General features: G+C 48.5%; 1 protein-coding gene and 1 long non-coding RNA gene across 4 annotated transcripts; both read left to right on the top strand.

The window, feature by feature from the left end:
- Nucleotides 1-50: 50 nt before the first annotated feature.
- LOC128799766 (uncharacterized) lies at nucleotides 51-3291 on the top strand. Of its 3 annotated transcripts, none has more exons than XR_008434831.1 (4): nucleotides 51-133; nucleotides 1262-1324; nucleotides 1745-1804; nucleotides 2176-3291. It is a non-coding gene; the product is annotated as an uncharacterized LOC128799766 (long non-coding RNA). The 3 variants fall into 3 exon arrangements; XR_008434830.1 differs by lacking the exon at nucleotides 51-133 and adding an exon at nucleotides 1022-1109; XR_008434829.1 differs by lacking the exon at nucleotides 51-133 and having other exon boundaries at nucleotides 1022-1324.
- Nucleotides 3292-5359: 2068 nt separating this feature from the next.
- Nucleotides 5360-20179, top strand: LOC128799762 (protein argonaute-4). Its single transcript, XM_053964448.1, has 18 exons — nucleotides 5360-5423; nucleotides 7970-8135; nucleotides 8792-8912; nucleotides 9869-10050; nucleotides 10444-10580; nucleotides 10660-10794; nucleotides 10953-11040; nucleotides 11471-11618; nucleotides 11695-11814; nucleotides 12031-12159; nucleotides 12310-12443; nucleotides 12914-13098; nucleotides 13345-13504; nucleotides 14459-14774; nucleotides 15038-15172; nucleotides 15936-16037; nucleotides 16252-16451; nucleotides 16544-20179. Exons 1-18 carry the CDS (start codon nucleotides 5405-5407, stop codon nucleotides 16650-16652), a joined length of 2586 nt encoding a protein of 861 aa, XP_053820423.1. The 5' UTR covers nucleotides 5360-5404; the 3' UTR covers nucleotides 16653-20179.
- Nucleotides 20180-21441: the final 1262 nt, after the last annotated feature.

The raw sequence follows: 21441 nt of genomic DNA, 5'->3' as shown, positions 1-21441 counted from the left end.
GCCACGCCCCAGACGCGTGGGCCAATCGCGGCTCCCGCTCTCAGGCCGCCCGCGCGCACTCTTGCGCCGCCTGGCGGCGGGGGCGCGCCCCGCGCCCGGGCTGGGGCGGGACCGTGAGGGGACAGGAGGGGATGTGAGGGGACACGAGGGGACAGGAGGGGACACGAGGGGACAGGAGGGGACACGAGGGGACAGGAGGGGATGTGAGGGGACACGAGGGGACAGGAGGGGACAGGAGGGGACACGAGGGGATGTGAGGGGACAGGAGGGGATGTGAGGGGACAGGAGGGGACACGAGGGGATGTGAGGGGACACGAGGGGACACGAGGGGACACGAGGGGACACGAGGGGACACGAGGGGATGTGAGGGGACAGGAGGGGATGTGAGGGGACAGGAGGGGACACGAGGGGATGTGAGGGGACAGGAGGGGACACGAGGGGACAGGAGGGGACACGAGGGGATGTGAGGGGACACGAGGGGATGTGAGGGGACACGAGGGGACAGGAGGGGACGTGAGGGGACAGGAGGGGATGTGAGGGAATGTGAGGGACCGTGAGGGGATGTGAGGGGACACAAGGGGACACGAGGGGATGTGAGGGACCGTGAGGGGACAGGAGGGATCGTGAGGGGTTGTGAGGGGACACGAGAGGATGTGAGGGAATGTGAGGGGACAGGAGGGGATGTGAGGGGACACGAGGGGATGTGAGGGAATGTGAGGGCATGTGAGGGGACAGGAGGGGATGTGAGGGGACACGAGGGGATGTGAGGGGACACGAGGGGACAGAAGGGGATGTGAGGGAATGTGAGGAGACAGGAGGGGATGTGAGGGGACAGGAGGGGATTTGAGGGACCATGAGGGGATGTGAGGGATTGTGAGTGAATGTGAGGGACCCTGAGGGGATGTGAGGGGACACGAGGGATCGTGAGGGGATGTGAGGGGACACGAGGGATCGTGAGGGGATGTGAGGGGACACGAGGGGATGTGAGGGTCCGAGGGGAAGCGAGAGGGATATGAGGGACTGTGAAGGGCCGAAAGGGACTGTGAGGGGACGAGATGGGATGAGAAGGGACGCGAGGGGACTGAGAGGAGTCATGAGGACACGAGAGGGTGCGTGAGGGACGGAGAGGGGACGTGAGGAGAAGTGAGGCGCTGGGAAGGGCCGTGAAGGGCCTGGGGATTTACAGCGCTGTCAATTATTGACATTGTGGGGTCAGGGCTCTGCTGCCAAAACATTTCACGTTGTTTCATGGGTTAAACAGAGCCTGTGTTTCGTTTTGATCTTCGGGACATGCTACATGTTGTGTCTCCAGGTGACTGTGCGGGTGAGAGCACACGAGTCGAGCTCATAGATATTAGATACACACAGCTATTACTGTCAGCAGTGTCCTATTTACAGAATAAAATACATGCATTTTCCATTGGCTGCTGTACAGCCATACTCTGAGCCAACCCCACTCATGTTAGGTGAATGAAGGCTCAAACCTTTTGGGTAAAGTCTTTCAATTTATTTCAATTTCTACCTTGAATTTCTGAATATTCCCTCTACATACAAAATATTTAAGATTTCCCTCTCATAAGTCATCATTATATAGTTGCTTAACGACTTCTTTACTTAACCTTGCTGCTTAATGCTCCTTAAGGGAAGAAAAAAAAAAAGGCTTCTGAAGCCAGAAAAATTTACTGAAAACACATAAGTCAATGAAGAACTACTCAACAGATGCAAATCACTTTATACTTCACAGATTTCACAGAATATTCAAAGTTGGAAGGGACCCACAAGGATCATTGAGTCCAAGAACAAGGTGAATGGCCCATACAGGGATATTCTAGTACAGAATCAATCCAAGTAGGAAAATATTCTACTTTATCCATTTTTGTTACGTTTAGTTCTGTAGTTCTTTTGCAAGTAGCTGGAGGGAGAGCCCCGAGCTGGGGTGAGTGTCAGGGACCCTGTTCTGACCCCCAGTTGGGGGTGTTAGGCACTTCTTTCATAATTACAATTACTTTGTAGAACACAGTGCTACAGTAATACATTTCCTTCCATGTCACCCAGTGGGAATCTGCTATCACGGAAGGCGAGGAAAAAATAAAAAGTGTTTTGGGGTGTTTGGTCAGTTTTTGGGGTGTTTTTTAATTTGGGGTGTTTTATTGTTATGGTTTTATCCGGGACAAGGAGCAGATAGACTGATCTACCATGACAGTTCCCATGGAGCCAACAAGCCTGAGAACAAAGGAAGTGAGAAAAGCAAATGTCCGTGAAACCCACCACAACCACCACAGTTCTGCTTTCTTCTCGCTGCCGCAAGGAGCCAGAGTAATTAGTTCAATAATTAGTGTTTAGTAACAGAGGGACAGATGCTGGCTCTGCACAAACACACCTCCTCAGGGCTGCGCTCTCACGGATTCGTCAGGATGAGAGTCAGAGTCAGCTGGCAAGAAAAAGGTGGCAAAAAAGATTTGCCTTATTAGACAATTTCTGATCCTGGGTTGTTACTCATGCTTGGCACACAGAGGCAGCCACGGAACAGGTAAAATGTTTGCCATTAAGGAGGTTCTAAATGTCACACAGACTTTTAGCACTGGATCAAGCCCCTTATTAGGATGTTTATGTTATGAAAGCTAGTTTAGGAATCTGTTTTTTTACTAAACAACATACTCCTTCCCCAGCTTGTAGCAGATGAGGTGTTTAGAAGGAAATCCTCGGAGATAATCCTGTCATAACTCTGATCTGTCATTCCTAAATCCAGTCTTGACCCTGGAAATGTGGCTGTTTTCAGTATGAGGCTGGGTTAACTTCGAGAAATAGGGTTCTGACTGCTGTGGTAGTGGGGATATCTGACTATGTGTGTAATATTTATCAAGTTAATTGAATTTATAATGCAGTGAGTAAAAGCTTTAGTTATCACACTCAACACCTTACAGGACTGAGCCCTTGTGTTGCAGATTTCTTGAGACAGAGATTGTATATTTGGTGGGTTTTTTTTTTAAGTACTATTTGTGTATCCCTACATATGTGTTTTTTATACATAGATAGGCTGAATAACAGCATGGAAATTTCATGCTGACATCTCCATTGTCAGATGCTGTGGAGTTTGTTACTGGTCTGGTAAAACTGGTTTTTTCCTCAGGTGTTCATCAACGGCTGTCAGGGAATTATGAGGGAATCTCAGATCTATATGAGAATCTCAGATTTCATTTCATTTTAAAACAGATTTTGATGTTTCAACTTGGAAAATATCAGCCCCACAGGTTAAAAAAGGCAAATAAAGTGGACTCAGCATTTATTATTTATAAAATGTTTTGACTTCTGATTTTCTGGTGAGTCAGCAGAGAGCTGTTGGTTAAACAGAACCCAGGAGGTGCACAAGGGAGCAGCTCACTAAAATAGCATAAACTGCTTAAAAAGGCAAAAAGCCCCTAGGCCCTTTATTTAATGGCACGTGGCTGGAAGTGTTGTCTCTTTAACAGAGGACAAGTTTACTGTCTGTGAGGATAAGGGGACGTGGCCATGGCAAGGCTCTCCCGGGAGCTGAACGCCCTGGGCAGTGGAACACCGCGGCGTCCCAGCCCCGGTGCTTGCCAGGCAGCTCCTGGGTGACGTCCAAGATTGTGCCAGCCACTCGTGGATCTCCAGCCCTCATGGATCCTCGGCCATTCGGTGTCCACCGAGCGCCCCAAGGGCTGGCGGTCACAACCCTGAGAGGTTCAGTGCTGTGCCTCACCTGCCTTGGACAAATGCTGTGTTGTCAGGTGTTTTAAACCCCACTGAGGCTGTTTAGTTGGTACTGGGAGTTATTCGGGGTGTCATCAACTGAGCACGGAGAATTCCCTGGTTGTGGGGAGCAGTGGAGGACTGGTGAAGCTGGGGCAGGCAGGCACCATCAGGGTAGCTGTCACAGAGTGTGCTGGAGTTCTGGGTTAATTACTAAACCTGCAAACAGGTGTTGGGTTTTGGGACAGAACAGGGGAGGTACAGACAAACAATCCCCTCCTTCCTGGTGCCCGAGGGGCAGCAGCTCTCACCTCTACTGAGGCAGCTCTTCATGCATGAAATGCACCCTAGGAAGAGCCAGCAGGGCAGGGAGGGAATCCTGACACCCAGCCCTAGTGAGGGACATCTGGAGTGCTGTGTCCAGTTCTGGGCTCCTCAGGACAAGACAAGGAGATACTGGAGGGGGTCCAGCAGAGGCCACAAAGATGACGGGGGGGGTCTGGAGCATCTCTGTGTTGAGGAGAGACTGTGGGAGCTGGGCCTGGTTATTCTGGAGAAGGGACGGCTGAGAGGGCATCCCATCAATCCATGCAGTATCTGAAAGGCAGGTGCCAAGAGAATGCTGCCAGACTCTTTTCACCAAATCACAAAATTGTTGGGGTTGGAGGGGGGCCTCTGCAGATCATCCAGTCCAATGCCCCTGCCAAGGCAGGGTCACCCAGAGCAGGTGACACAGGAATGTGTCCAGGTGAGTTTGGAATCTCTCCGGACAAGGAGACTCCATAATCTCCCTGGGCATCCTGTTCCAGTGCTTGGCCACCCTCATGGAAAGTTCATCCTGATGCTGAGGAAGTGTTTTAGTTTATGGCCATTGCTCCTCACCCCGTTGCTGGGCACCACTGAAAAGGATCTTTTTGCCGGTGCCCAGCAACAGGATGAGGAGCAATGGCCATAAACAAAACCACAGCGTTTCACCCAAGCACGAGGAAGAACTTCTTTATGCTGAGGGTGGCCGAGCACGGGAACAGGTGTCCAGGGAAGGGCGTGGAGTCTCCCTATCCAAACAGAGACATTCCAAACCCACATGGACGCGTCCCTGTCACCTGCTCGGGCGGCCCTGCCTTGGCAGGGGGTTAGGGGTGGACGATCTGCGGAGGTCCCTTCCAGCCGTGACCGTTCTGCCATTCCGTGCTCCAGACCCGTCACCTGTTGCGGCTGCGGGGTCGCGCGGGCGGCGTGCGCGCTCCCGCGGGCGGCGCGCGTGCGCGAGCCGGCGGCGCCGGGCAGCGCGGAGCGGCCTCTTCCTCCCTCCCTTCTCCTCCTCCTTTTCCTCCTCCTCCTCCTCCTCCTCCTCCTCACCCCCCGTCCCGGGAGCGCGCTCGGGCGCGTGCTGGCGGCGGCGGGGGCGCGCGCGGGCTCGGCGGGGGCGCAGCGCGGGGATTGTTCGCGCCGCCGCTCGGCGAAGCGGAACGCGGGGAGCGCTCCCCGCCGCGCCCCCGCTGCCTCCTCCTCATCCTCCTCCTCGGCCGCCGCCGCCTCCCGCCCCGCCGCCCCCGTGTCCGCGCCGGACCCCCACCCCGCCGCCAATATTCCCGAGATCAAGCGCTACGCGGCGGCGGCGGGGCCGGCGGCGGGGCCCGGGGCGGGCGGCGGGGCCGGCGGCGAGAGCAGCGAGGCCGCCACCGCCGCCATGGAGGCGCTGGGACCCGGTGAGAGGCGCGGGGGGGAGGCGCGGGGGCCGCGGCCTGTGGGGCCGTGACGGCGGGGGAAGGAGGCCGCGGGCCCGGCGGGGCTCCCCGGCAGCGGCGGGGCCCGCTCGGGGCCGCCGGCGCTGCGCGGTGCGGAGGAGCCGCAGCGGGTCGCGAAACTTTGCGTGCGGCTTGCGGGTGCCCTCGCGGCCTCGCCGCTGCCGGGGCTACCGGGGGACGCACCTCGCCCTCGCCGGGGTGGACGGGACGGGGCTGGGAGCGGGACAGCGACAGCGAGGGGACGGGGACAGGCAGGGCTGTAGCGTCACAGCGGTGCGCACCCTGCAACCTGTGCGGTGACAAGTTTTATATTTGACGTTGAGCTATTCCTGAGAGTTTAAGGTGATGCTGTCTGAAAATACGGCTGTTTATTTCTTCAGCGAACTTCGCTTAAATATTGGTGGGTTTTTGCATGTGGTGCTCTCCTGCTTGTGTCCTAGTCCATGATTATTCTCCCATCAAATGCGTCCTGGATGTATTTCTAGCCCTCAGTGGCCTGTACACCTGACCCATCAAGTTCCCATTCAAACGATTGGTATAACCGAAGTGATATTAATTTTGGTGTGACAGGAAACGTTTATAGACACAAAGGTGCAATTCCAGAAGAATCCAGAGTTTGAGGTAGTGAGGGCTGACTCAGAGCCTGCTGTATGTGTGTGATGTATCGTGGCCTCCCTGAGTTCCAGCTGGAGAAGCAGATTCTCTTTCAGTTTTGAAAACTGCTTCCTGTCTGAAGCCATTCGGTTGAGGTGCTTAGCACATAATGGTTGTGGGGCAAGAGAAATTAAAATATAACAGCACATATAACCCTAGTCAGGCTGATCAGATAAAAATCCTGTGGTGCCAGGGCAGCCTGGCTTCAAACGGGAAAACAGTTTGTAGCTGATTCTCTAGGATCCTTTGAGAAATAACTTTAGGAAGGAGGAGATGTAAGTTTTATTTCCTTCGGTCAGAACAGAGGGCAGCATTGCTGTGCGTGTCTGCAGAACTTGTCAATACCAAGGGAGGAAAATGGGTAAATATAGTTGTCATTTAATCTCTTGCAGGAGGTCAGTGCCTGCACTTCCTTCAGACTAATTAGCATGGGATTAATGGATCATCTCTCGTATCCAAATAAGCACAGCAAACTGATTGCCCTCAATGGTTCATGCTTGTCAAGACAGCTGTAGTTTTTTTAAACAGCAGACTGTAACTTTTTTTAAACACTAACTGTACCCCACAACTGGTCTGATCCGTCAGGCGGGTGTGGAGCCAGGAACGTGTCCTGTGGGATATCTGTCCCCAGCAGCCCCCTGCCACTGCAGCTTGGCAGAGCTGACACGGCAGTGGGCTTCAGCTGCTCACATGCCCCGTGTTCCTTCTGCTTAAAAATATTCCAGGGCTGGTTGGTAATTTTATTGGATAATGCAGTAGCCAATAGATGGCTTTAAAATCCAGTGTGGAATCTCCTGGGATTTGGTCCTGGGTTTAGTTTGTGGTTGTGTTAAAGTTTATTGCTGCACCCTGAAGTGTACCCAGATAGGAGTCACCTAGCTCTCCTTTCTGCTGGTACAAACGCTGGGATTGTGTCTTACATGGATGCTGTCAGGTTATAATGCTAAATTTGCCCTAAGTTTTATGATAGGTTTATTATTGTATTCTAGTGAGAGTGCTTACCCTCTCCTTTGCTACTCTACCACAGAGGGAAGACACTTTGATCACACTGAGCCTTGCTCAGATATAGACAAACCCATGAAAATATACCAATGTCATTTGCTTTATGTGCAGTGTCAGCTGAGGCTCTGATCGATTTAAAAAATAGTCAGTTTAATCTCGTTAACGTGGTATCTCAGATCTTAACACTTTGAGGAGGGTAACTAAAGGCTTCCCTAGTGACCAGCTTGCATGTGAGTAATGCTTCCAGGCCTCTAATAATTTCCTCCTTAGATCTGTTCCTTAAGCTCTTCTTTTGTCCCAATAAAATATCTCTTCCATGTCTGTAGGAGTCCATACCTGTCTAATGCTTTCTCCCTTATCCTTCTACTTAGAGGAAAGCCTAAACCTTTCCTCACTCCTGTCTTTACGTTGGAATTTTAAATTGGATCATTGATGTCTGAACTTTAAGCCTGTAGTGGAAACAATGACAAAATGTGGCTTTTGTGGCTGCTGGTTTGTTTTAGAAATGGAGGTAGGGATGTACTTATCTTTGCATTACATGAAAATAAATAATATCTGTATGGTTGCATTCCCTCTCAGGACTCTGTGAAGTTCTTAACCACAGTCATGAATAAATGCCACTAAAATTTTAAGAATTATTTATGGCACCTACCTATACATGCTTTAGGGAACACGTTTTTTACCTTGAAGTTCCGAGCAGCTGGAAGGCTGAGCGGCTTTGAACACCTCTGTTTGCAGCCTCAAAAAGCTCAAGATTTCCTCCTGCCCGGTCAAAATGCCACCCACAGCACACCAGAGAGGTGCATGGAGTGAGCCATCACATCTCACACACATTTATTTGACTTTCCTAGGGCCCCCAAGCAGCCTTTTCCAGCCGCCCCGTCGCCCAGGCCTGGGCACTGTTGGGAAACCCATCCGGCTCCTGGCCAACCACTTCCAGGTTCAGATCCCCAAGATTGATGTTTATCACTATGATGTAGATATCAAACCAGAGAAACGCCCCCGAAGAGTCAACAGGTAGGGGTTACTTTAATAAAGGTTTATTGATTTAAATTAAGTGTACATACCTGATGTAAGGAATCTGTGCATCCTAGGAGTTCTCCATCTGCTAAAGGCCTGTTTGTGTCTGTACTGTGGCCAGCAGTTGCTTTTCAGTGAACTATAATATTCTTGCAAATGGCCTGTAATGTGGAAGGCTCTGGGAAATGTACTGAGCATTGACCTCCAGCTGGTTTTATTTTACAGCCTACAAGTCAATGTCCCTGGTAATTGTTACTCAGTCTGCTACACAAACGTGTAGCAGCTGAGGGGAGGCACTTCAGCTTGCGGATTTTGGAGTCCACATGTGGATCAATCCACAGAGTGCTCCTGTTCACCCCAAGGCTTGTAGGTTGTCTGCTCCTGTATGAGAACATCTCTCCAGGTTCCCCTGCTTGTTTTGGCTGTAGCTCTGCTGACAGCACAGATACCTGTACAGACACCTGTGTGTGCCACTTGGGTGTCTTAACCTGGAGGTGACATTCGCAGCTTCTGGTGTGACCTCGGGGTGCTTTCGTGCATTACTGCTTTTCATATCTTGCTCCTTTAAGAAAAAGTGGAAAAATAATTTAAATTGTGTAAGCCCATTACTGAATTTTCTGTTCTTCCACTTAACTCAATGAATCACTGCCTAGGGAGGTGGTGGATACGATGGTGAGGCACTTCAAGATGCAGATATTTGGGGATCGGCAGCCTGGGTACGATGGGAAGCGGAACATGTACACGGCACACCCCTTACCCATTGGCAGGGACAGAGTAAGTGTTGCTTTAACTTTTCCACAACTGTTACAGTGTCATTTGAAAAGTGTTCTTTTGTTGACATAAACCCAAAATACTGTCACACCTATTGGTGAAGTCTTGGAAATGACAATCAGGACCAGTCAGGGACTCTAGGAGCTCACTGGTGTTTTACTGGAGTTTGTGTCTTTGGGTTTCTAATTCCCAGTTCTTCAGCTGCAGAGTATCACGAGACATGAGAACTACATTTTGCTTTTATAGCTGCAAGGAGACTATTTTTCTTTTACCCTGGTGGGAACTTCCATTTCCCTGACCCTTGTTCTGTTGCTGAATGATAAAGTCGTTGCAGCTGATGATGACTCTGGTTGGGTTTGGTTGTGCTGTGGAGATACGTCCTTGTGTTCCTGGAACAACCAGATCAGCTGTTCCTGCCTTGCATGTGCACCCCAGCTGTAAATAAAACTTCCCCCCATCTTCTGATCTCCCGAGGGATCTGGTCATTGTTGTGCCTTGGAGGATGTCCACGAGGAGTTCACAGTTATGCTCAGGGCTCTGGGGTGTGAGAATCATCCCAAGTGCTGCACCAGAGCTCTGGGATTTGTGTTTCTCAGCGAGTCTCCTTTATGACCAAAAGGTTTTCTTGCCTTTCCATTTGGTTCACAAAACATCTTGCTATTAATTGGCTGATTTAAAAAAATGACTCACTGTTCTCCAGAGCTTTGATGTCACCATACTAATCACTGCTTAAAATTTACATTTAAAGATACTTCAGTGCAATTTCTCAGATGAATAAACGACAAACTTTCAAAGTCCTGAGGGAACCAATTGTAATATTTTAAGGGCATTACACAAACTAATAATCAAAAATACAGATTCAAAGGACACCTAGGAGAATATTGTACCATTGCTGAGTGTTGTGTCTGTCTGCAATCCATAACAAAAGCTTGTGCTTAATTTTCTTGTGCCTGTGGCAGGTGGATATGGAGGTTACACTTCCAGGAGAGGGGAAGGACCAGACATTTAAGGTTTCCATTCAGTGGGTGTCAGTCGTCAGCCTTCAGATGCTGCTGGAAGCTCTGGCAGGGCACTTGAATGAAGTTCCTGAAGATTCTGTACAGGCACTGGATGTAATCACACGGCACCTTCCCTCCATGAGGTGGGTACCTGTGGGGCCTTCCTGACTGGATATGTCTTCTCTCCATCTTAACCTTTGTGTTTGTTATTCCTGCAGAGCTGCTGCTCTGCTGCCCATTACACTCCTGTGGTAGAAGGGATGAGGGATACAGCCATGTAATCCAACACCTGCATTACAAATTTGCACTAGAATAGGGAAATGTGATCTGAACTAGACTTGTGTCTGCTGGTCATGTTTCTGACAGGAATTTGCTGTACCCTTTCCAGCTGCCCTGTCAGACAAGGCTTTGTGTGCTTGCCATAAATCAGCTCTGACAGTTATAACATGTGTAGAAATGTGTTTTAAACACTATAGTTTAAAAAGTATATCAGAAAGAAATGATCAGAGTGTTAATTTTCTTATTTTTTTTTCCAGGTACACCCCTGTGGGCCGCTCCTTCTTCTCCCCCCCTGAAGGCTACTACCACCCCCTGGGAGGGGGCAGGGAGGTCTGGTTTGGCTTCCACCAGTCAGTCCGGCCTGCCATGTGGAACATGATGCTCAACATCGATGGTGTGTAGGAGATTCTGTCTCACTCATGTAACAGAGTTCTTTGTGCTTCCCAGTTAATTGTCCTGTCTTTTTATCTTAGTGTCAGCGACTGCTTTCTATCGTGCCCAGCCAATCATTGAGTTCATGTGCGAGGTCTTGGACATCCAGAACATCAGTGAGCAAAGCAAACCTCTGACAGACTCCCAGCGTGTCAAGTTTACCAAAGAAATCAGAGGTAAAAGCTTGTCCTAACTGCTGCAAGAAAATACTGAAACCTGCTCATAATATGTCGTAATGAAAATATGCAAGGCACATGGAGAACTGGGCTGTTCCCTTTTTTCCTTTATCCTCTTCAAAGGTGATCCCTGAATTTGTTTTCTGTTGTATTTTCAGGTCTAAAAGTAGAGGTGACCCACTGTGGCCAGATGAAGAGAAAATACCGAGTTTGCAATGTTACCCGGCGACCAGCCAGCCACCAGACGTATGTATCAAGCACTGCCTGACAGTTCTTAAAATCTTCAACCTTTTAAATATATCTGGAATATATTTGGTATGTTGTTTATTCAGGAATAGTTTACTCTGGAGGTGAAGCAACTGTGTGGCTTTGCAGGAATGCTTAGTCTTAGTGCAGTAGAGGAATAGTGTGGGTTTTGACTACTTTTTTATTTCCTTCCACCCAGGAAAACTGAGCTATATCCTGATTTTTAAATACAGTTATCAAAAGCTCCTATTTTTAAAATAGCTAAGATATGAGAAATTCCGTATATAGTCTAAAATCTTTTCATAAAGAAGAGATCCCATAACTAAGGAAAATAGAGATTTGCTAAAGGTAGTCTGGAATAGGTTTTTTATACCATTTTTTCCTTTTAAAAAATCTGACAAAGTCTAACCAGAACAAATGTGATTTCTAGGTTCCCTCTGCAGCTGGAGAATGGGCAGGCCATGGAGTGCACAGTAGCTCAGTATTTTAAGCAGAAATACAGTCTGCAGCTGAAATACCCTCACCTGCCCTGTCTCCAAGTGGGACAGGAGCAGAAACACACGTACCTGCCACTGGAGGTAAGGATCCAAGTCCTGCACTGTGGGGTGCCCTCTGGTAAACAGTGTCACAGCACCTCTCCCTGCTCCCCTGCAGGTGTGTAACATCGTGGCAGGCCAGAGGTGCATCAAGAAGCTGACAGACAATCAGACCTCGACCATGATAAAAGCAACAGCCAGGTCTGCCCCAGACAGGCAGGAGGAGATCAGCAGACTGGTGAGTATTTTTCCAGCTGCACACTCTGTGTTTGTCACTTCTCATGGCTTCTCCAGAGCATTGGAGCAGGTGGTGTTGAGGAGCATGACCAAGAGAGAAGTTAACAAATCTGTCTTGGTTAAAACAAATCCTTCTGAACAGACAGGCTGTTGGTGACAAAGAGGACAGTCACTTGAAGCTTTAGTGTAGTGACATCAGTACTTGTCTTGTCCCCAGGTGAAGAGTAACAGTATGGTTGGTGGGCCTGATCCGTACCTGAAGGAGTTTGGAATTGTTGTCCATAATGAAATGACAGAGCTGACAGGCAGAGTTCTGCCAGCCCCAATGCTGCAGTATGGAGGCAGGGTGAGTTTCCAGGCCTTGTAAAACTCCTTATCCTGGGGTTATTGAAATTCATGAGGTGTTTTGTGTATGTTCTCATGAGGCTTCCTCTGGTGGGCTACAGTCAAAATGGAGCAGCACTTGATCTCTAATTTGCCTTTGATTTTTACCTAGAACAAGACTGTGGCCACACCAAACCAAGGCGTGTGGGACATGAGAGGGAAACAGTTCTATGCTGGCATTGAGATTAAAGTTTGGGCTGTTGCTTGTTTTGCTCCTCAAAAACAATGCAGGGAAGACTTGCTGAAGTAAGTATTTTCCTATTTATTCAGGATTCTATTTCAAGGTGTATTTTTCTCATGTTTCTGAAAGGTGATATGTGGTATAAATTGGTTTTCCCCTGCCCTTCAAATTACTCTACAGAATCCTAAAGAAAGAGGTTCTGTGGACCACTGATTGGTAAAAATCATGGTTGCAATAATGCTCAGATAAATTAGGTGAATAAGTGAAAATTTCCAGAGCATCAGTATTAGTTTGGGAGTCTGCCTCAGGATGTTTGTCTCAAATGTCTGTTTCTGTAAGGCTTGTAAAACTATAGTAGCTGATGACCTTCCTCAGAGAGGATTAGAGACATATTAGTGAGTTCCTGATGGGAACAGAATTGCTGAAAATTAGTTACTGTAGTGCTGTGAAATAGCAGAAACAGCGGAGATCTGGTTGATAAAACTGATGAGTGAACCATAGTGAGAGGACCAAAACAAACCCACTTCTGTTTCAGGAGTTTCACGGACCAGCTGCGCAAGATCTCCAAGGACGCCGGGATGCCGATCCAGGGCCAGCCCTGCTTCTGCAAGTACGCCCAGGGTGCAGACAGCGTGGAGCCCATGTTCAAACACTTAAAGCTGACTTACGTTGGCCTGCAGCTCATCGTGGTGATTCTGCCTGGGAAGACGCCTGTGTATGGTATGGAGAAGGGGCTGTAAGGTGATCAGGAGTTGTACTGCAAGTGGGTGGCAGGAAGGAGGCAGAGGAGGCAATGGGTTCTCTTTAAAAAGATTGGAGCTGGTTTGTCAGGCCTGGTTGGAGAAGTTGTGCATTACCAAAGAGCAAACTGAACCTTTGTCAGTGAAGTTTCAAGGATCTAAATTACAGTAACATTTGAAAAAAAATAAGAGCAAGCAGGAACCACTGCCTTATTTTCTGTCACAGCTGAAGTCAAGCGGGTTGGAGATACTCTTCTAGGCATGGCCACGCAGTGTGTTCAAGTAAAGAACGTGGTCAAAACCTCTCCACAAACGCTGTCCAACCTGTGTCTGAAGATCAACGCCAAGCTCGGAGGAATCAACAATGTGCTGGTACCTCATCAAAGGTGAGATTCAATCAAAAGCGCTTTGTAATGTCTGCATTGTCAAGGAAAATGGTGTTGTTTTGTTGTGTTTGCTAAAATGATCCTTTCCAAAATAAAACATGCTTTAGAAATTCCCACAGTCCAGAGTGGACAGTAGAGGATATTGTTGCATTTGGAGTGTTCCCAGTAAGCCCTGAGCCAAGGGGAGTCAGAGCCACCAAACTCACCAAAGTTTTTTTCCTGTCTCTTTCCTGCCTTTGGATTCACTCAGTGTACCTTTTCCTCTTGCCACCTCCAAAAGCAGCCTGTGTTTGCATCCAAATTGAAAAAGGAGTGAGGAGGAGTGACTTGGAATCAATGCTTGTAACTTGGTCTGCCTTTGATCCTGTCCTTGTCACTTTCTATTCTTTCTGGATTGTAAGTGCTGGAGGCAGAGAATTTTGCCCTTAAAGACTCTCACAGGTTTTATTTCCATTCAGTGCTTTGGATGCACCTTCCTCAGCTGTAATGGTTTTTTATTCCTGGCCCTCTTTCTTTTTGCTGTTCTTATTTATTATTATGAGTTGATAAGAGGCCACCTCTCCTCTCAAATCAGGGTGAGGATGTTTGGGTTATTTAGCCTGGAGAAGAGAAGGTTGTGTGAAAACCTCACAGCACCTCGCAGTATCCAAAAGGACCAACAAGGAGGCCAGAGAGGGACTGAAGTAATGGCTTCAAACTGAAAGAGAGTACGTCTAGATTAGAGATTAGGAAGGAGTTGTTCCCTGTGAGGGTGGTGAGGCCCTGGCACAGGGTGCCCAGAACAGCTGTGGCTGCCCCATCCCTGGAAGTGTTCAAAGCCAGGTTGGACAGGGCTTGGAGCAACTAAGGTTAGGGTGGGGTGGGTGGAACTGCCTGGGCTTTAAGGTCTTTTCCAACCCAAACCCTTCCGGAATTCTGTTATTCTAACTAATAAACCTTAACGTTATCAAACAGGCCCTCGGTGTTCCAGCAGCCAGTGATCTTTCTGGGAGCAGATGTGACTCACCCTCCCGCCGGGGACGGGAAGAAGCCGTCCATCGCGGCCGTGGTGGGCAGCATGGACGGGCACCCCAGCCGCTACTGCGCCACGGTGCGCGTGCAGACCTCGCGCCAGGAGACCTCCCAGGAGCTGCTCTACAGCCAGGAGGTGATCCAGGACCTGACCAACATGGTGCGGGAGCTGCTCATCCAGTTCTACAAATCCACTCGTTTCAAGCCCACGAGGATCATTTACTACAGAGGGGGAGTGTCGGAAGGACAGATGAAACAGGTATTGCCTGATGGTTTTTTTGTTGTTCGTGAAAAGGGATTGATATATACAGTGATGTGGGTTATAAGGGATTGGCCGTTGAAAAAATATATTTATTTATTTGTTATTGGAAAGATTAAGTGTCCTTGAATTGTCCTGGGCAAGCACAACGTACATTTACCAGTCTGATTGAGTCCCTTACCGTGCGGCATTTGTACACAGGTAAAAAAATAATCAAATGCCTACTGAATTCATCACATAATAGTTCAATCTTCTGCTTGTAGGTAGCTTGGCCAGAGCTGATCGCCATCCGGAAGGCCTGCATTAGTTTGGAAGAAGATTATAGACCTGGAATAACCTACATTGTTGTGCAGAAAAGGCATCACACCAGGCTGTTCTGTGCCGACAAAACTGAAAGGGCAAGTACTGACTCCATGAGGGGGAGGTGATGGCACAGGAAAGTGGGATTGTTTGATTCAGTGGGGTGGGATCCCTCTTGCCCACTACGGCTGTAAAGCAGCAGCAGTACTGGGTGGTAACAGCCTTTCTCTACCAAAATAACCAGTTCGTCCTTTTTTTATTGCTCTACATCAGATGGAACAGCTTGTTCCCCCTTTTGGAATAGGTGTGCTCAGTATCCCAGTATTTGTGTACCTGCAGATGTATCCTGGGATTTTACAGTCCAGGATTCCTGATGATGAGCTGACCTGGCTGTTCACTCTGTTCCCTGTTCTGTCTCCATGTGAATCTAAGATGTGCTTGTGGCACAAATCCACAGGTCAGCTGAGGAACCTTCTTTAGGGAAGCGCTTGATCTGAGGTTTGCTTAAAAACCCAGATCTCCGGGGTGTAAGAGCAAACAAGGGTACGAAATAAATTTATCTCAGGAACCTGCATTTTCAGATCCTGAATTACTTGTGTAGGCTTTATCCCACTCTGCAGTTTTAATGGTGCTGGCAAGGGTTTTATTTTCCTCTGATGACACACCAGCTGGATTTGGCGAAGTTTCTAAAAATGAGTTCACAGAGAACATTTTCATTCCTCCTGTGTAAACGACCTTAATATTTTTTCACCTTTCTGAGCAGTAAATTCTCCAGCAGCTTTCAATAGAGCCTACCTTTGAAAGCATTTTCGGGTCACTTCCAAAAAAGCCCATGGACTAATAATAAACCTTTCTCACTAGGTGGGTAAAAGTGGCAACGTACCAGCAGGCACTACTGTGGACAGCACCATCACACATCCCTCTGAATTTGACTTTTACCTCTGTAGCCATGCAGGAATTCAGGTAATGTCAGCTCTGCTGTGCTCAGGCTGTGCAACTAAGTCCTTGTAGTTGTCCCCATGGGAAAAGTCACTTCTGTTTGTCACTTGGCAGACTCAGAGTGTGCCGGTGCCTGCTTGGCACTGACTCCTCAGTGCCTGCTGGAAGGTGCAGCCTGCAGGTACCGCCTCTGTCCTTGCTGTTGCTCTCCAGCTGACTGCTCACCTGTTCTCTGCAGGGAACCAGCCGGCCCTCCCACTACCAGGTGCTGTGGGATGACAACTGCTTCACGGCGGACGAGCTGCAGCTGCTGACGTACCAGCTGTGCCACACCTACGTGCGCTGCACCCGCTCCGTCTCCATCCCCGCGCCCGCCTACTACGCCAGGCTGGTGGCCTTTCGGGCCAGGTACCATCTTGTGGACAAGGATCACGACAGGTAAGGAATGGCCTCATCACCCTGCTAAGCAGGTGGTGAAGCTGAGCTGTGCTGCTTGTCCCAGTTGTTCATGGGTGTGTGTCTGCTCACAGCGCTGAGGGCAGCCACGTGTCGGGGCAGAGCAACGGCCGCGATCCGCAGGCGCTGGCCAAGGCCGTGCAGATCCACCACGACACCCAGCACACCATGTATTTCGCTTGAGAGCACCTGGGAAGATGAGGCAAAACAACTACCCACGCAGTCCTGAAGTGTTTGGAAGCCTCCTGCTCTACGCAGGGCCGGGGGATTTCGGACTGCCCACTACCAGCAGCTCCGGACAGTCGCACTGAATCTGTTCTTCACTGCAACGTCTGATGCACCAACACAATTGAGCCATTTGTTTCATTGTTTTCTGTACTAGAAATCCATAGACTTGTCTTTTCTGATGCATTGGACTGAATTTTTACCTCAAAGCGCAAAGGCCGATCATCCTGAAATTTTTCAAGGACGTGGCACGAAAGGTTTCTATCAAATCTTTTGCTAGCTGTGTTTTTTTCAGTTCTCCTCATCCCATGAGCTGACGGTGACTGCTGCTCTGTCTCCGTGCCCTGCTTCGTGAGTATGATGTGATGGCAAAATGTTTTCTCCAGCTCGCTGTAATCCTTCTGTCGTGTGGGGCCATAGATTTTTTTATGGAGATTTTAGACTTCACTACTGTAAATGCCTTTTAACAAACATAACTTTCACAGGTATTGCAGTTTTTTGTCAGTTTTACTAATTATCTTTTTAATCTCTGCAGACTTGGGCTGCAAAGCAATTGCACTATACTGCGAGTTAATAGGTGGTTCTTGTTCTGTGAATGTGTAATATAACCAATAGTGATGCCTGTCAGTAGATTTTAATGATAATGGTTATAAATAATACTGCCATGGTATCGTAACAAGTACTGAACCATCATTTCCCCCCTCTAAAAATTATAAAACAAAAAAAAAAAAAAATTTAGCTTTTAGGTATTTTGCAAACTTTTACAAAAGTGCCCACTTTATGCTGCTGTGTGGTTTGATAAATCTAAGTGATTTTAAAACTTTTTTCTCATAGAAGGTTTAACTTTGGCAATAAATCTTTGTTTTTTAAGCCCCCCCAAACAGTGTAATTTTCTAGCTGAGGATTGTGCATGAGTTTAACCAACATTCTCGTGTCGTTTTCTGAACACACAATTTGGCAGTTTCTGAAACAAATTAGAAAAGACACATTTCCATGCTTTTTTTAAGAATTATTTTTAACTGTTTTATATTCACTGTTGGTGTCCTGTCTACAACATTTTTTATAAGCTTGGAAACTGGGTGTTCCGTGTAGGAAAGGCCAACGTGTGCAGTTGAAATGTATTGTGTGACAGGCAACCTGAGGACTTGTACCAGCATTTTGAACTGTTTTTTTTCCTGGGAATCTGGGTTGCCCACACAACTGCATTTACAGCATGTTGAACCCGTGTGAGTCTCAAATGCTGATTCTGTCCCAGCCTAGAAATTAGGGTTTTTAATCTGCTTGGCTTTTTTCAGCTGCAACCTGTAATCCAGAACAGGGACCTGGTTTCCCTGGTATCCCTGTAATCCATGAACGTAGTAATTTAAGACTAGATTCCTTATTGTATACCTGACTTAGCGCAGATTAAAGCTTATTCCTAAACTGAGGAGGAGTTTGAGAAGCCCAAGGATTGCACTGTGGTCTCTGATACTTGTGTGAGGTTTGCTGCTAAGTTGTCTGCTGTCCCAAAGCTTAGGAACCAGCCCCCTCCAAATTTCAGCAATAGGAAATGCTGTTTCCTTCAGTCTTTAAGCTTGTAAATAAATGAAAGTTTACATTTCTAAATGCTGTTGTTTTCAGTTGTACCAGAGTACGCTGAACATCTTCAAACAGTTTTATAACCTCCTTGCCAGTAGTATGTCTCATAAATTAAGTTTAACCTCTTTTCATTTCTGTTAAAAATGGGACTGAAGTGAATCCTGCTCCTGGTACGTGCCAGGACAGGTTTAGATTGAAAAAAAACAAAAAGATTCTTTTACTTTTTTTAACTTTTTTTTTAAAGAATACCTCACTTGTGTATTAAAATCAGGACATGTGGGTGGGAGACTGACCGCTGCTTTTCTCAGTACTCGTTCAGGGAGAAGACACAAAAACCCTATTTAGAGTGAACTGACCCAACACACACGGAGAACCTTGGCACCTTGAAAAGCACCTGAGCACCTGTTGGAGGTGGTAGGATCCAAGATCCCTGATTTGAGTTTGTGCACTAGGAATGGGGCTGGTTTAACAAGGGTGCATAAAAAATGAACTTTTATCACCAATTAGTTGTCCAGTGCCAAGCACTCCTGGTTGAGACTGAGGGAAGGGAGAGCCTCTCCTTGGTTTGCCTGTGACTGGATATTTGACCTCAGACCAGGTGGAGCAGCAGCCCCTGGTGAGCCCTGGGCCAGCACCCGAGCGGGGCTGGTGAGAGCCCAGCCCGGGCACAGGGCTGGAGTTTTGGGGGGAAAGCACTGAAGTTCAGGATCCAAGTTGCAGCAGTGCTGCCCTAGGCAGGTCTGAGCCCAAGTCTGGAGGACTTGAGGACCTGAGTGAGCCCTGTGGGCCTGAGTGACTCGTTCTGCATGTGTCAATCAATGGGAAGATGTGCATTCTGTAGCTGTAGTTTTAGGGTGTTTTGATTTTTGTTTTTTGGGGTTTTTTTTATAAATAAAGCCTGTTGGCCACTGTTTAGCTCTGTGGTGTGAAAGATTTTAAATGTAGCAAAGTTCAAAGAGTTGGGGAAGGGGGTGGTTGATATATATAAAAAAAATATTAAAAAAAGGAGGGGGGGGAGGGGGCAGAAACCCTGTTTTCCACCCGGTTCTGCTTGCTTTGTCCCTGCTGGGTTCTGAACAAGCTCTGGCCATCCCTGGTTAGCCTGTCTCCACCAGCGTGGCTCTTGTACTGCTGTGGGTTCTCCGGGGCTCCGTCCAAAGGGCGCCGAGGTGGGTGCACGGGCTGTCCCGTGTCCAGCCTCGCTCGGCCCTTCGGCTGGGGCAGGGCCGGGTTCAGAGCTGGCACCGGGCAGCCCCGACCCCTTGGTGGATGTGCTGTAGGAGTTTTCTTTGCTCAATAGCGAGGGAGTGACTCTGCTTTCATTTTCAGAAGGCAGGGCCAGAGGGCATTGGATCCATCCCGATCCTGATCCACTGCGAGGCTCTTTCCCTGTGCACTGGAGGAAAGATCTTGCACTAAATATCACTTACAGATTTTCTTAGACCTTGCTATTGACATTTTCATATTTCTATGTCTAGAGGCTGCAACTTCAATGTAAAATGTTTGCATTTGTTCAGTTTGACTTCTGATGTAATTTTTTGGTTTCTATATTGTTAGACTTGTAATGTTTCAAATGGTATTTTATTAACTTTGGACTGGATGTATGTCTCTAGCAATACGAGGTACTTTCTAAACTGTCCTGGGGCTCACAGCCCTGTGTCGAGATAAGATGCTGGTCGTGTACAATTGCATTGTATTTTTTTTTTTAGCCTGCAGGGATATTTTGTGTTCATGTGTCCAAAAATAATAATAATAATAATAAAAAAATTGGCATTCTCGTGCCAAATGTTCTGTTTTTCTTATTGCTGTCCAATAAATGCAATGTACAGAGTGAGCAACCAATACTGTTGCCTGTATACAAATGTCTTAAACTATTTAACTTTTAATTAAAACTTGTACGCAATGTGTCACCTGTGGAACTCATTACCACAATATATCTATTTCTGATGCATTAAGAGTTAGCAAGTTAGAGAAATACGTATGGGTGACATCTCCCAGGATCCTAAAGGAACCTGAAATTGCAAACCCCAGGGGCAGGGTTCAGAACGGGCCTGTATTTATAGTGTTTGGGAAATTACAGAGAAAATTTGGTGTTGATGGACTGTACCTGCCTGGAGAGGGGATTCTATATCAGAGAGATGCCATGAATAAATACAAGAGCTGCTTCATCTTCTCTCTGTGAGGTGAGGGTTTGTCTCCTCAGACAGCTGCACTGCACTATAAATACTGCAGGAAGGACAGGAAAAGCTTTTGGAGGAGGCCAGAGCGTGGGAGCTGTGACTGAGAGCGGGACAGGATTGTCTGAAATGCACGAAAGGCGTCAGCTCCGCTTGCAGTGCGGATCCTGGGGCTGTGCCACCGAGGTTGCTCAGCCTCACGGAAACCCGAGGAGCTCAGGCCTCGAGGTTTGCTCATCCTAGTGTCTAACAAACACGATGTAAAGACCTCTCGCACCGAACCGCAGGAACTCAGGGCTGGGTGACGTGTGGGATTCTGAGCCTTGCTGTCTGTGCAGCTCCGATTCCAAAATCCCAGCTGGGTCCTGCTCCAGCCACTCCCTCGGGACAGCAGGAGCTGCTGCTCATGGTTCGGGAGAACAGCACGAGATGGGAATGCTTTGACAGCCTGAATTCCTGTGGCTTTCCCACCGCTTCCTGGAACGGCCCAGCCAGGAACACACACACCTGGGCTCGTTGTGGGAATGATGCTCCTGGGGTTTATGGTGTTAGTGACAAAGCCAAGGCACAGGGTCGGGATTTGCGCCTCCTGGGCAGGACAGGTCTGGGCCGTGGTGGGAAACAGGACGGAAAGGGGGGACGCTCTGCCCGGTGCTGTGGGTTTAGATGGAGCAGGGCCGCGGGGAATTCCTGCCCTGCTGCTGCCTGGTGAGACTCAGAGCACCTCAGGAATGATACAAGATAAAAGAACTGGCGCTTCCTCCTCGGCCCGGCAGCACAAAATAAGTCAAATAAAAAAAAAAAAAAAAGATAAAACCACGTAATAAATATTTATGGTAACAGCGCAGCTGAAGGCCCGGGCGCAGGCGGGCGGACAGCGCTCCGGCGCTCCCCGGCTGCAGCGAGGCCCCGGCTGGGCACCCCTCGCTGTCCCGAGCGCAGCCCCCCGGTCCCCCCGGTCCCCCCGGTCCCCCCCGGGTCCCCCCGGTCCC

Source organism: Vidua chalybeata, chromosome 25, assembly GCF_026979565.1.
Source record: "Vidua chalybeata isolate OUT-0048 chromosome 25, bVidCha1 merged haplotype, whole genome shotgun sequence".
NCBI classification, from domain to species: domain Eukaryota; kingdom Metazoa; phylum Chordata; class Aves; order Passeriformes; family Viduidae; genus Vidua; species Vidua chalybeata.
The sequence above is the reverse complement of the archived record's forward strand: the minus strand, read 5'-3'. Positions and strand labels throughout refer to the sequence as shown.

Bases quoted from the DNA above. Each gene is read 5' to 3' on its own strand.
- LOC128799762 (XM_053964448.1), top strand. The intron at 10,051-10,443 runs GTGGGTACCTGT...TTTTTTTTCCAG, and splicing joins CGGCACCTTCCCTCCATGAG to GTACACCCCTGTGGGCCGCT. The intron at 12,444-12,913 runs GTAAGTATTTTC...CTTCTGTTTCAG, and splicing joins TGCAGGGAAGACTTGCTGAA to GAGTTTCACGGACCAGCTGC.